This window comes from Chelmon rostratus, chromosome 19, assembly GCF_017976325.1.
Source record: "Chelmon rostratus isolate fCheRos1 chromosome 19, fCheRos1.pri, whole genome shotgun sequence".
Classification (NCBI taxonomy): Eukaryota; Metazoa; Chordata; class Actinopteri; order Chaetodontiformes; family Chaetodontidae; genus Chelmon; species Chelmon rostratus.
This window is the reverse complement of record NC_055676.1, coordinates 9747179-9763001: the sequence shown is the minus strand read 5'-3', so window position 1 is coordinate 9763001 and position 15823 is coordinate 9747179. Positions and strand designations below refer to the sequence as shown.

At 42.0% G+C, this 15823-nt stretch overlaps 1 protein-coding gene across 1 annotated transcript in view; it reads left to right on the top strand.

Annotated features, from left to right (window-relative positions):
• Positions 1–991: 991 nt before the first annotated feature.
• Positions 992–15823, top strand: part of LOC121623137 (matrix metalloproteinase-17-like) — a 75952-nt gene continuing 61120 nt past the window's right edge. The window contains exon 1 of the mRNA XM_041960314.1: positions 992–1304. Within this exon, the coding sequence (XP_041816248.1) occupies positions 1170–1304 (135 nt within the window). The 5' untranslated portion in view covers positions 992–1169. The remainder of the gene's footprint in view (positions 1305–15823) is intronic.

Sequence of the window (15823 nt, the reverse complement as noted above, 5' to 3'; positions counted from 1 at the left end):
AGAGGTTGCGCACTGGAAGTTTGAAAATTAAGCTTCAAAATAAAAGCAAGAGTTAAAATATACAGGCGGATCGGACTGGGGGTCGGATTGGTAAATATTGTGTGAACATGGAAATGTGGATATTATACACTATGCGGAGAGAGAAATAAGCATCTGATACTTGAACAACAGGCTTCTGCATAGTCTTTTTCAAAATTGTTCTTTTACATCATTATGATTAAAAATATGAAGTTTGTGTATATGTATGTGTTGGCCATATCTAAAAAAGCAGTCTACCCAAATCTGTGTGACATTCTTGAGCTGCCATCTAACTTCAATAAATTATTATGTCATTACCTAATTAATGTACATTTTGTTTAATCAACCATTCAAACAATTAAATGCTTTCCTTTAGAATGTAGATTAATACCTACCTTTACACTGAGAACCAACAAACCTCATGTATTTAACTTTCTAACCAATTCTTCCTTACTATAACCAGCAAATGTTTGATAATAATTATAACTTACATAATTGCAGCAGCTTTGAAAATGTCACTTTTTATCAATTATTTGAGCATAAATAAATGTTAATGTTAATCACATTCGTCTTTTTTTAATATCTTGCAACCCACGTCATTAATCATGCTTGGAAGCTTCATCCGAGGAATTTTTAGATGTAAGGACATAGAGAATTACGCTCGTGTCAATTATTAGTATTCATTTTTAAAGCCCAGCAGCGGGGATTTTATTTTGGAAATAGTGTGCGGAAGTTGAATAGGTGATTGTGTTCTGTTTGAGGTTGAGCTCCGCTGCTCGCTACACAACCGCGCGCAGCTGCTCTGACTTTCCAGCGCTCGAGACGCGGCGGCAGAGAGGGGAGCTCGCGCTTCCCGCTCCGGGGATATCACCTCTGATGGACTTGATATAAGACAAGAGAGCGCAGTTTATCTCTGACTATTACCACTTAGGTGTTACTTCCAATCGCAGTTTTCAGAGCATAAACTGCTGTAATGGTCTCAAGTGTTTTTACCGCCGCCGGTTTTCATGTGTTTTATGTGTTTGCGCTCAACAGTGAGGTAGACTTATTCGGGCTGATTTTACCGGAGTGTCGGCGTGTGGTTTATCCCGTGGATGCGGCTGTCGGGGTCGGTGTCTGAGCCCTGCAGGATCAGCCTGTCATAGGGCATCATGATTTTTCCGGCTGTTCACAAGTGGATGAGGAATATTTCTCCGGAGATGCTGCTGCTGGTGCCGATATTGTGGTTTTTACCTCTAACTGGAGCGGCTCCGTCTCTGACTACCGAGCAGCTGGACACCGGGGTGGTAAGTTTTCTTTTCTCCCTACTTAACGCTAAGGACCGGGGGTCGGAAGTTTCTTTGTGCCTGCTGGCCCCGGTGAATGTGGTGTGTCTGTTTCTATCACTCTGTGGGGCCGTGGGGGGGCAGATTTCTCTTTCTTGGGCTACTCTTGTACGTCCAGGAAAGAGCGGGTGCTGTCTTCTCCGGCTACTTGCCCTGAATTTTAACGCCGCTCTGCGGTCCAATGCAAGAGGCAGAGCGGCGGCACACGCTGCATGACGGGAAACACGTTGTGCATGGGAACTTCAGTCACCTGATGAGGAAAAGGGAAAAAAAAATCAATGTTTTCGCCTTTCCGACTTGTATGAATTAATGTATGTGAAGGGATATGGTTTGGCGTTGTATCGACCTCTTTCACAGGAAGCTCGCATATCCTGCTAATAAGACGACTGGAGCTCAATGGGACAGTCGAGCTTGAATTATTAGGGTTTTCTTCCCCCTCAGTCTTGTCTGCGAAAGACCTGATGCCAAGTTCAGACAATCGCCGCGTTTAAAGCAGGAGATCCAACCGTGTAGTCCGAGGTGGAGCAGCTGCCAAACGAATCCACTAAACCAGGCAACGCTGCTGATGAAGGGAACATCATCTGAACTGAAATCCAAAGCCCAAACTGACAGCATATAGCGTTAACTGATTACCCCAACATATCTAATTAACAGTAAATTGAATGTATTATCTCATATTATTGTATATGTTTTGCATGAGGAATGAAGGAAGTCACACAGGCTGTATAGCAGCCAATACACATCATCATCATCATCATCATCATCACAGAGACACAGCATGTATGACACACAGTCAAGGCTGAGGTGAAGGCAGGAGTTGTAAACAAACTTATCTGTGTACGTTTATACTGTATGTGTATGTGTGTATTCTTGCCATTTGTCCCGACAGATGGATAATACACATCCTCTATGTAAGATATGATCTTATTCAAATTTTCCAGTGAAAAAGTTTTAATTCTTTGCTCCTTTTTGTAATTTCATCCCCACCGAAAGCCGCATTTCTCAGCAAATTCACTCCTCGGGCAACATCTTTTTTTCCCCCGGCTCATTCCAACTTCTGTGTCGCTTCCTTTCAGCGCTCAAACTCTTGTTTCAGAAACCTCCGCTCAGGGATTCAGTTTTTTACAACAGAGACTAGAACAAGAGCGCTGAAATAGACCAGTTTTTATTCCTTTGCTTATTTTTTGCTTCAAGTCTTTCCTCCACCTTGAGGCGATGTACTTTTCCTTTTTTGGATCTCTACTTTTGTTTACAAATCAAACACGAGAGGCATTTTAATGTTGAGATCGTGTGGGCCATCAGGATTTTAATCTTTGTAAGGCTGCGTGTGGGCAAGTAAAAGAGAATTTCAACATAAACAAAGTAGTTTACCTAAATTTGTGCAGAGGATGAAATGATAATCGAAGGACTTGCTCTTAAGAGAAGCTCACGTTACCCATGTTTTCTGTCTCTGTGAAATACCCAGACTCATTGCAGAGTCGGATGCCAACAACCTTGACATCAGGACACGGTCCGCTGCACCTCAGCTCTAAATCAATTTTTTTTTCTGTTTTTCCAAAAGGTCAGTTTGGCCACATCTGACAGGGTTTTCATCACAGCCTGTATACACTTCCTTCTTGCCGCGTAGCTTTGGCCACAAGCAACAAAAGCCTTGAAACAAGCTATTGTATTAACATAATCTGCCTGACTTGCCCTCATCAGCCAATGATTGTTACGGGTTTGTTCTCAATTTTACCAAAGAGGTCTAATTTTAAAACACAGTTATGAAACGACATGAATGCACTTCAGCTGGCGCGTCATCCTGAGCAAAGACAGTAGGTTTTAAAGTTTTGTACACTAACTCTTGCGCAAGCTTTTTTTTTTTTTTTCTGAAAAATTAGGTGAACTCTGACACTACAAACGAAGCTGTATTAGCGGATAAAAAGCTGTGGTGACAGCAGCGATTTTCCTCCATTTACCACAGCAGAAAAATAACACACAAGGTGGAAGCTTTGCTGCATTTATGGATAGAGCTATATGATGCACTCAGTCCAAAGTGGTCCTGCAGCCTCCATGCAGCCTGTATAGTCTGAGAGCCATTACTCTTGTTGCTGTGTCTGGGATGCCTCGCTGCACTTCATGTGGCAGTAAATGCAAAGCAACGGTGCCAGTTCAGTGATGGATACATACCTGAAAATGTCCACCTTTGTTCTATGGGCTTGCTTTATATATGCCACTGAATGGAGGTCCCACAGTTCATTCAATAAAATTTGCCATTTCCCTGACGCAAAACCGCTTTTCCCCGCTTATTTTTGTTGAGGTAGCCCTTTCAAACAACAACTGAACACTTTGGCTGTCAAATTGGCAGCTACAGTCTGAACATTACTTTGACTTTTTATGTAATATATCTATATCATCTGCTAAAAGCTCCTATGTGAAGGATTTGAGAATCTTTATGCCAATGCATAGAAAAATGCTGAATCTTTAGTACATCTCTGTTTAAAAGAGGATACACTTTGATGAATCCATTATCTTAAAGTGAGACCCAAACCAAAATCTCCAGCATGATGTTTGTACCGTGTTTGTAGTTTCTTTCTTGCAGAAGAGTAGCTTCAGTGGCAAGGTTTCACAGTGGGAAATAAATCTGTAGAGTAAAAACATCCGTAGAAACCGCTCTTCTAATACTTTTCCTCTTGGCCCAATCATTGTTTTACCAACATGTGGCTTTGGGCAGAGTTCCTGTGAGGATTCTGGTGGACCATTAGCCATAATGTACTGGGCATTGATGTTGAGTTTGTCTTTGTAGAAGAAGAATAAGAAGAAGACATGCATTCCTTTGCTCCACAGCATTTCTCTCACTGTGTCCACACACTTTGAAAAATGGGAGCTTCTGAAAAGTTACTTGCTGCACTCTTAAGGCAAAATGTAGGAACGTCTTGTGCCTACAAACCACAAAGACATGAAAGTGCCTTTCAAGTTTATCTTTCAAACCAGTCACCCAGCTTGACTAGTTCTTATGAGTAAGCAGGTGGACTGAATCTTTGTACTGTGCCTGTAGGTCCAGGACAGGTCTCATATTTCCATTAAAAAAATATTTTTTGGGTGCCAAGAAATAGCTGGACTACAGACCCTTTCTTCTATCCTTAAGAGAAGGCATAGAAGTAGGATGTCTTTGTAGAAGCTCCTGATGCTCCAGGGAAAGGGTTCACCCCTCAGAGGCCTAATGTGACTCCATCACTCTGGAGATCGGGGGCGGTAGAGAGCAAACATCCACAGAAATTCCACTAAAGTAAGCGACCATCTCATACACTGAAAAGCCCTGCTAGAGGGGAAGGCTTGTGTGAAGTACAGGCCACTGCAGCACCTTTTTGAAAGAGGATATGCCTGATAAAGAGTAAAAAAAAACAAATAAATTTACACATACAGAGGTCTCAATTACCTGAGAGATAAAGATTTTTCCTGCTTTATTCATCAGAAAAACAATAGATTCTCATGTTTGATCACCGATGGCGAAGACAATTGACCTAGACAATTTCATCTAACTGCAGCTTCTAGTTCATCATGAAGGACAGCGAGAAAGTATCAGTGTAGACAGCTCCGATGATGATTAGTTGGCCACTGACTGATTTCTTGTCACTGGGGTGCAGCAGGGAGCCAGAGGACACACAGAGAGCATCAGTCTGCACCACTGGCACAGATACGATCAGATGATTGTACACATCATTCTCTCTCCACAATATGTGCGTGTGCGTGCATGCATGCGTGTGTGCGTCTGATCATAACTACTATTTGCTCAGGACTTGAAAACCACCATCTACCACAAAGCCATCCTCGGCTCTCCACCGTATCATTGCTCCTACCCAGTCCCTTTACACTTCACTGCCATGGTGCTGCATCACTTGGCATTTAGTTGAGATAGTGAATCTTACGTATGGTGTGTGTCTTCATAACAACCACACACTGAGTCCTTAAGTAACTGAACCGCACACTCCAGCACAGATCAGAGGTATTCATTATATAGCTTTGCTGCTATCCGGTTTGATATATTACTGCATATTGCCGATTTGCAATTTCAGCACTTGAGGGAACTGAGTCGTAACAACTAAAACATAATACGCTCTGTTTTTTCTGCTCATCGTATTATGTTCCTCGTGAGGAGTATTTTCTCCACTGAAAGAGAACCGCCGAGCTTCCCAGAGGAACTATTCACCTGAACATTCAGGGCTTCCCTTTTGATAGGCCAGAGTGAGCTGACAGATTAGCTGCTGATAAATGACCTAAATTACTGTATATTCAGCCACCTGTGGAATTTTATTCATTAAAGAAACATGACCAATAATCCTTAAACCTTACAGACTGTGTGAGTGCGTGTGTGTGCGCGCGCCTAGAAGGACAACCACACCTTGCCAGTCCATTTCTCACTCTCATTTTCCTGTTTAATTTCTTTGATGACACCACCATCTGGCATCAGTTCCTCTGGAAGGCGCCCCCCTTCTGCTCCCATACCTCCACCACTCACTCTGCCTCCCTGCTAGACATCAAAATGACCGGTTCTTATCAGGTATTGAAACTTTGTCAAGCAACAGCTACAAAGCAAATCAGGGTTGGCAAACGTTTGTGACTGTTGTGGTGGGTGTATTTGCTCGACTTACCAGCCACAGTAGCGGGTAAATAAGTAGTAGTCTGATAGTGATTTGTGACACAACGCAGACTGGATCGCTAGTTTGCTACTTTCACTCTGGCTCTTCAACGAGAAGTCACAGAAAAACAGTGTGGCATTGGGTGGCAGGGGTTAAGGGGTCTCCAGAGAAAACCCTCTGGGAGGAGATACAGGCAAGTTTACGAGGAGACAGACAGCTTTCTGTTCAGTGTATCACCACCACACTTCAGATGCCAATAAGTGAACTAATAGTTTCATTATTGGGACTAAAAACCAATAATTGGATGCCATAAAAGACCATGAATCATCTAAATGCCACATCCAGGTAAGAAAGATTGTCAAGGATAAATCCTTCCCAGAGGATACAGCTGTTGTGAAGTGCCCTAATGAGACTGAAGATGGCCCAGTTGGAGAAGATGAGCATACTGTTTATAGATGTTTTTCACATGCAGTTACACAGTGCTGGTCAATGCAAGAAGGTGACTGGTTAAAAAAAAAGTGTGCCTGGTTGATTTTGGAAGCCACGGTGACAGGCAGACAAAAAAGTTAATCTCCAACCCTGAAACAAATTATTTTCAGGAACATGAGGTTTAAACCTGTCCGTCCTAGCAGTCACTGTTTAAGTGAGGCTTGAATGTGAACCGATCCAGGAGCCCTGGTCTTTCTGTATGTTATTATAACAATCCAAGCAACATTGGTGCATCACTTTTGACTACATTCCATTGTCCTAATGGGAAATGAGACTATACAGAGTTTATTAAAGGACAGAATTACTGCACATGCTTGAATGACTACAGACCCGTTGCTCTGACATCTGTTCTCATGAAGTACTTCAAAACAGTCATCCTGTCCTCAAACCGATCATAGATCACCCTCTGGATCCTTCACAGTTCAGCTACAGAGCCAACCTCTCCATGGACAATTCTGTTAACCTCAGCCTCTATCACATATTTCAGCACCTGGGCACGTATGTCAGACCCCAACAGTCTGCAGACCAAGTTGCTACAGCTGCAGGTACCCATGATTCATCTGCGAGTGGATTATGAACTTCCTCACCAACGGGAAGCAATACGGGTGCCTGGGAAGCCACCTGTCTACTATAACTACAAGGTTGCTTCCTTTCCCCATATCTATTCTCCCTCTACACCAGTGACTGTACCTCCTGCCACACCTCCATCAAGCTGGTCAAGTGTGCTGATGACACCATGGTCCGAGGCCTCATCAATGACAATGTTGAGTTGGCCAACAGAGGCACTGTGTAAGAGTTGGCAGGCAGCATAGTGTAAAGATAATAACTTGTAGCTTAACATCAGCATGACGGTGATGGTCATGAACCTGCTGAAACACCCCCCTTCACATCCCCCACTACTCATCCACGCAGCTGACACCACTGATAGTGTCGTCGCCTCCTCCATCGCTGTGGTACCCCACATCCTCTGGAACGCATCATCTCACTTCCTCTTCAGAAAGCTTCCATCCTCCATCAGCACCAGGACCACCAGACACCTGAACAGCTGATTCCCTAAGGCCATCATTCTCCTCAACAACCCATCCCAACTCCAGCCTCCAACCCCCCACCATGCATTGTACACACACACACACACACTCTTAACTTGCATACAAATATCAAACAGCATATGTAGCATAACGTAGCATATTTTATTATTCTCGACTGTATGTTATTTTTGTATTTAACTTTTTCTAACTTTTTATCCTCATCGATTTTGATGCTTTAATAAACCTCAACCTCTAAGAAGTCAGAAAGGTTCTACAATGAACCTATTTGAACATATTTGACACCTTCACAGGTCGAGTAAAAAGTGCTTGATTCCACACGTAAATGTAATCCATCAATCTTGACTGGGACTGTTCACTTCAATATAGTCCTTGTTATTCTGATAAAGAAAATGCACAGTACATCCATATTTGAACTAGAGTTTGGGTTTGGCTTCAAACATGTTCATGGAAGAATATCCTCACAGTCTCTGTGTTTTTTTCTTCAAGTACTATTAATCCTCCAACCTCCACCCAACAATGGTTCAGGAACGCAAGATGGAAAAATGTTAATTTTAATAATTCAGTTTTTCTTCTGAAGGGTGTAATAAGGAAGTCATTTCATTTCCAAGGTCTTTTTCTCATACAGTCAGTCTGGCAACCAACGGTACCACTCCCCTCACTAGTACCATGTTTGCCTGAAATTTGTGTACAATTCTACAGCTTTATATTCAGTCCCTTTGCTCTCTTTCCTTCCAGTTTACTCCTGCACTTCAAGTAGGAGGTTTTCTTTCCACCAGCACATTGCGGTTCTTCTGATTACACCCTGAGGCCCAGGGATACAGGAGACTCAAATAGAAAATGGGATTCAGTGACAGTCAAAGAAAGTAGGATGGGAGGATTCCTGCACTGAAATAGCTAAGTGACAAAGAAGCAAAAGCGTGTGCTAGATGAAGAGAAAGATGCTTATGTGAAATATTTTATCTTTGATTTATCAGTCACTATGAGCCTAAGGGCATGGTCACATGTGCACGAATGTATGTGAATGACCATCAACTGCAGGTTGAATCAAAGTTCAACTCCACGAAGATGCAAATTTGCTCACATGCTTCGCTACTTTAGTGCATGTTTGACTGTCACCTAACCCTGTAAGATAAAAATAATGGTTTATTGTTAGTAATGGTTAAGTGAGTGATGAGGAATGCAAGATTGTTAAATCGAACCAGAACACTCTGGATGCTGGTTTCCATGTATATCTGTTATTACATTTGCAGCCTGGATCATTAGGATACTTTTAGCACTGCTGCCCCACTTCCATCAGGCTGTGTGTGACCTGTCTGCAGAAATGCATCATGGGACTCGTATTCAGGGCAAGAAGATTATTTCAGGAGCAATGTCATGTGGGAGAGGACTTGAATGTTGGAGAGAGCACATTTCTCCATAAAGATTGACAGAGAGCCAATGTTCAGCATGTAATATATAGCACATCCCCAGCTTCCCGGGAAGTGGGAAAAGAGTCCCTCAATCCGCTCCTATCCAGTCTGTCACCTCAGCCTTGTTATGTGTAAAAGTTCTCCAGAGACATGCAAGTTTCTGAGAAGACTGTCAGCATTACTGAGGAGTTTATGATTTCCTCCAAAACCATTTCAACAAGGGTCTCAAGAGCCCTGACACCTCATTGGCTGCCACTGTAGCATGGCGGCTTGGGATTGATGCGTGGCAGCTGCAAGACGTCTGCGTGACACTTTCAAACAATGACAACACATCGATTTCCAGATAAAGTTTGACAGCATGAATACAGAGCTTGATTGGCTTGTGAATCGAATAGATGGCATTATAAAATAAGTCTCACGAGACTTTTGGCCACACACTCTCAATATCAAATCGAAGCATAGCAGTTAGAGGCCAGAAGAACCATGAGCAGTCAGGGAGCAATGCTTGAGACAGAAGTCACAATGCTTTTTTCGACCAAGCATTAGTGATATGAAGTTGAATCAAACAATAAGACGAGAAACTGAATCTTTCAGTCTGATTTTCTGAACTATACTAGTTAAAGACACATTAAGTTAATTCTCAGGGTTGTTGTATACTCAATATCCTTAGATATTTTATGGTTTTGGTGTTTTCCCTTGTTTCCCTGTCAACTAGTGACACTATGGGCCCTATTTTAATTAAACATGCAAGCACAACAACCAGCACAAAAATGCAGCAGCACAAAGCTATAGAAAGAAACAACAGAAAAATAGTTTGGTGATGACAATTATATAATTGCATCAATCCGGCGGTATTCCAGTCATTATGCTACTGTAAGTCACATCTTAAAGAGTCACCTCATATTGTACTCAATTAAAACCTGCAGGAAAAAGCCACTATCAGAAACACCGACTACAAAAAAAAAAAAAGCGAATTACAGAACTGATGAGCATGTAATCCAACATCTGCTGCCTAAACAGGCAGAATACAGAGTTGTAAGAGAAGCGTGTTCTTATTGTTCACCAGGCAGGTGTCGTTTGCATGTGATTAAATCAAAGTAAATGGTTGTGCATGATGACTCTGGTGCAGCACTTCTCAAATGTGAGGCAGCAGATGTAACACGTGTATTTGTCCTGCCACCTTCAAATGACTGCAGGGATTTAAGGAACTGAAGTACTGTACGAACCACTCATATTAACTAATAGATAAATGGGTACTGATTTACCAACAGTGCTGCTTTAACCACACTAATCGTTCGTCATTTAAATGCATGTTCTTGAGACTTATTGAATTAAAACTGTGTAATTCAATTTTGGATTACTGTTTTATAATTACTGACTGACTAACTGAATTATAATTAGTGCTTAGTTTGCTCAAAGACACCAAATTGCCAGTAGATTGACTCTGCACCAGAAACAGACATGTTTCTGAGATGTCCAGTCCCAGTTTGCACCAAACAACTGTCTTTGTGCTGCCTTGTTCGAATGAGCAGCCACTAGTTTGTGCCAGTTCTTCCCACCTGTGCGTCCTGCACTCTGCTCTGGGCACCAAAATACCACACAGACGGGAAAAGCAAATTTCAAGGTCAGGACCAGCGGCAGCATGAAAATAGGGCCCTATGGGTGTTAAAACTAGCCACAGCCAGACATAGGGATTGCTGCTGTGATGTTGACTGAGGACTTAGCCAATGCAATACTGTGAAATTGTGTTTCATTGAGAGACTGGGGGAGCAGAAAGGGGCATTTTCAGTCAATTGAGGGTGTGTACATCCGTCTATGGCTAACTGTGAGAGCAGAAAGCAGGTACGTCCGGTTTTTATGAAGCTGAACCATGCATATGCACAGCTTTATAAATCTTACAGTAATGTGTATGCATATTTCTGCTTTTGTTTGTACACAGCATTTAATCACGTTGACACAGAGTTTTGGCGCAACTGAGCGTCAAAGTATGTGAGTTTACACAAGTAATGGGCCGAACTGTGTTTAGCAGGAATTACTGTTTTCGTCAGCTGCATATAATTCTCTCTCCTGCTGGCTCTTAGTGGTGTCATGACTTACTTTAATTGTGGGTTAGAAGCGAGCTGGCTTGTTCTCAGGCTCCCCATGTAGAAAAACTCCAAATCAACTCCATGTGGTCGTCCTGTTTTCACTGAGGCATCCTGCCCCTTCTCGTCATGTACCAGCTCAAGGTTTGGTTGCCAAAGCTATTCAAAAGACTGACCAGATCTTGTAATTATGGTGGTTTCTTGAGTTCTGCGGCTTGCATGTTCAAGTTAAAATAATCCAGAGGCCCACCAACTGAACTGGAGGAAACCCCAAAGCAACAGCAGAGCTCCTCTGAAGTTTGCCTTCTGAAACTGGCAGAATTGTAATAAATTCAGTATGTATGTGTGTTTGTGTGCGTGACGATGAAGAAAGAGGCTGTTGAACTGTGCTTCTCCGATTTTCATTGGCACGGGAGTGATGGTTTTAGTTTATTTCATATCAAGCTGGAAAAAAGGGAAGAGAGGAGAAGGGAAAGAAAGACTGTTTGATGTGTGCTTTGGAATTAAATTTGTCTGGATGTCTTAAGTGAAATGGAGAAAGAGGGAGACAGACAGACAGAGAGACAAATTACAAAACTGGGAAACGTTGGGTGTTCAGCCAATGCCTGTGAGTTTATTAGCATCATAATAAAAGCTTGGATGTAATAAGCATTAGCGCATAAAAATCAGACTTTGCTACTGAGAGCGGAATCACTTTGTCCCACTGCACAATACACAGCTCCATTAATTTTGAGGGTGACTGTTACATTCCCGATTGTATCTTGAGGTGCCCATTAGCTCGGCAATTATTCATTGCCTAATTAGGTATTTGCAGTGTTTTTTTCTCTCTACAGCCCATGGGAGACAAACAAAAAGAGTTATTTCTCAGTATGTTTTTCCCTAAGTGACAATTAAACTAATTGCGTATCCTCCACAAAAGTAATTTAGTGATCAGATTGTTTTTGCAAATACTATAAAGTCTACTTGAAGAAATTGCATCAAAGTTCAGGATCGTGGCTGAAGAACAGAAGCTGGTAACCAGCACACACTAATCATACAAGCAAAGACCTCAATTGATCATCAATAAATAGTTTATTGCGATCTCAGAGTGCCGCAGAGCTTTGTTTTAGTTTACAAAGCCCTTATGCTTTGGAGACATCTGTCCATGCACTCAATAGATGCCTTTAGTGGTCCAAAATGTTGGACCCAATTTGATACAGAGCTGAAGGAAACAGACAGAAATTAATTTTCACAAGAAAAAAATCCCAGACCCAGAGAAAGAACACCAACACTGGTAGCAATGTGATGCTCCAACTAATTAATTAGACGCTGCAGTTAAAAATAAGAGCAATACATACAATCCGTTTTTCCTGTGCTTTATAGTTAACGCTCTCTTGTCAGAAACCTCGTTCTGCTGTGACAATAGCAGGTCAGCTTGGGTTCATTCGAGCATTAAACGTATTGACTCACAGACAAGAGTCCCAGTGCAATGCAAAAACACCCTGCCCGACCTGTTTGGACTGAATATAACTTTTTTCTCCCCTCGAGTTCTGAGACTGGACTCAGATACTGTGAATGACGTAACGCTCCTCGCAGTTGCATATTTTTAGGAGTGGGAAAAATAATGGATTTTCCATTGCGCTTCTGTTTTGATCGATCGACGCGCTGATGCAGAAAACTCCTCAGTCTGAATTCAGAGAGCTCCCCAAGCACCAGCTGCCAGCTAAACCGCTGACTACTCACCTCAACCTGTCTGATTATTTTAATTCACCATGATGAAGTGTCGTTTAACTCATCCTGATGAATGTAATATTAATCGAGGACAGCCATTCTGCTCCATATCTTGTTTAGTTCAAACAAGTTTAATTAACTGATCCTGATAAGCTTTCTATAGCTCCTCCAGAGACTTCTAAAGAGTTCTGTATTATCCTTACTGACAAAATAGCGTTATGAATACGGCCTGACTCAGATTATAATATAAACTAGATAAAATGACATTTGATTGTTATTTACTTTGTTGCCATCTTACATATGCGAAGTCTACAGCTTTCCTTCTGGCTGAATCTGAACTGTCATTTTGGATTTTCCTGCAATCCAAATGGACACATTTTGAATTTTACAAATTGGCGGAGGGGTAAAAGAAGCTGGATAAGAGCCATATGTATGCAAACTAGGTCACGGAAAGATCAAATATTTCAGCATTTTAACTAACATTCACATTACACTTTTCCACCTGGAGGTAGAGGAGTTGTCGATGCCAAGCAGAGCACCCTCGAGCAAGTGTCAAAGCAACACATCTTTTTTTTTGTCTAGGGCCTACTTGAATATTCACACTGTTGGAGAATGTTCTGACTTTCTCACACAACCTCAACCAATATGGAGTCAGATCAGGCTTAGTATTAATAAATGCGCACAGAAGGACTCTCAAATGTATGTGGGATTTATATATAAATGGCTCCACATTAGTACCTTGTACCTTGTAAACCTGTAAAAGTTGGGCATTTTTGCTTTAAATAAGTTTAAAAAGTTGATTAATTTTGCCTTAAGGAACTGACTGCTCAATCGACCAATCCTTGTATCCTGTGTATGCTAGAAGCTGTCCGTGCTAAGGTACCAGAGTGCAATGCAGTTTGCATTTTTAATGTATGTAAAATTAGAAGATGGTGCATTCTAACATCACCAACCAGATACTCGTCATAACTGCACTTACATAAAGCTGCTCTATTATTTGAAGTACTGCTGAGGTAAATTTAAACCCTGTAGCTCCACTAACTCTCCTATACTTCTCAGACTTCTTTGTTTCTCCGCAGTCCTATCTAGTTGGCTTATCAGATTTTGTCAGCATGATAAAAACATATTCATTATATTCCAGGACTGTAGGGCGTTCTTTTATCTGCCTTCTCTATCTTTGTCCCATGAACACAGGCTCAGTCTAATTCTTTGCTTTTTTTATCCTCTGTGCAATTGTCAAGCAGATCTGGCTAGATACGGAATTTGTGCCTAAGGTGACGATATGAAACTGTTCAGTTGATGATTTATTACTGTATACTGCATGTCTTCTTCTGCAGACAGTATATGTGTAGAGAAGCATGTATTGTGTTGTTTATTGGTGGGTTGGTTGCCTGGTTTTGTGAGTGTTGTGTGTGGTTTCTGCTTATGTTTTTCCTATTGGGCTATGCAGAACAGTGATTTTCAGTACCGTACAGTGCAGTTTACAGCATGGGGCATGATGCACCTGTGTGTTGGTTTAGCTCCTGAAGCAGCGGAGAGCTTTTTGGATTGTTTTTAACTCCAAGGTTTGCACATTCCGATTTAACCTGGACAGGTGCTGCATACAGCTAAACCTTGTGTATCGTATCCTCCACTTTAGTTTCCTTTTTGCGTCCTGTGTGCACATACCTCTAAGAGCGTGAATGTGTTATTTCAGCTGTGCATATTTAATGCTGTTTTAACCTCTACAGACATTATTGAAAAAACAACAGTCATTCAGCTTGTTTTCCCCCGACCACCAGACTGTCATTCATGTGTGTAACATGACCTCCATTTGGATTCTCTCCTGCTACCTCTTGATATACAGTTTTGTTCTTAGCGTTGCAGCTGGACTGTGCTCTGCTGGGCAAGCATCTTATTACCATATAGCATCACAGCTTTATCCACAGGAGGTGAACTGAAAACACACACACACCACCACCCCGCGGACATCCGGCATGGAGAAAGAGATGCGTTTGGAAAGGAGACATAGAAGAATAACTGATAGGCCATGAAATGAATTGGCTCAAACGCTTGTGTGAATATATGCATGGACAAGCTGCCTGTGTCAGTCTGGAGGTGTGGCTGTGCCACAGCACCCCATTTCATTCCCAGGCCAGATGTATTGCCAAGCCAGAGCTTGAACTTTGACTTATTTCCAGGCTACGGTCGTGTCAAATAGCAAAGCAAGCAAACTCCCTCTGCACCTCATTCTGTCAGATTTAACTTCCCGCTCTTCAGCCTTGAAGTTTGACTTTGTTGTGCTCTGAACTCGCTACTGCAGGCTTCAGTGTTTGGCTGTGCAGGAAAGCAGCTCATCCACTTGCAGCAATTTTATTGTTAGGTCCAGTAGGACTCCTCTCAGCTTCTCTTTCCAATAAACAGCACATATCCATAGAGCGCATGACTTTCTGCAGTTAAAGCACACACACACACACCCAATCATAACAATATCCTACCTCTTCTTCCCTTCTGGTTCTCAGATAACGCTTCTATGATGTGGTGTGTGCTGTACAGCTGGGAGCTGTGGGGGTTTCTAAATACAATGACTACTTCCTTGTTTTTCATTGCTTGTTGACCTTTTTTGGGAGGGGATGCTAGAATATAACAGGTGATGAAGTTTTTTCATGCTGGAGGGTGAAACGGCCTGTGTGTGAAAATTAACCAACTAAAGTTTGAAGCCTTGTAGGGGTGAGAAGTTTGACAGGCAAGGAGGTGTTTTGCTTTTGTTGTCAGGCGCACGAGCACGCATGAGGTATCACGTAGAAGGACAGCATACACACTTACAAAATGTTAGGCTGCATCCAGAGTAACAGTATCCCTGAGTCTTGCCTGAAAAGGAGCTCAGGCAAAAATAAACCTCAAATCACTCAGCTAAAAATGTAAATCTCCTTCAGTTCTTGCCCGTTCAATTCAATGGGCAAATACAAATACATGCTACTACACATTCTAGGTACTGTGTAACACTGAGCTACTGTTTACCAGGCAAGCTTTGAGATGGATCAGTGAATTGTTGCTGCCACTCTAACAATTTAGAATTGTAAAATCCTGTGTCAAGGGAACATAATCCTTGCTTTCACACCGAAGGCACAAGTACATCAT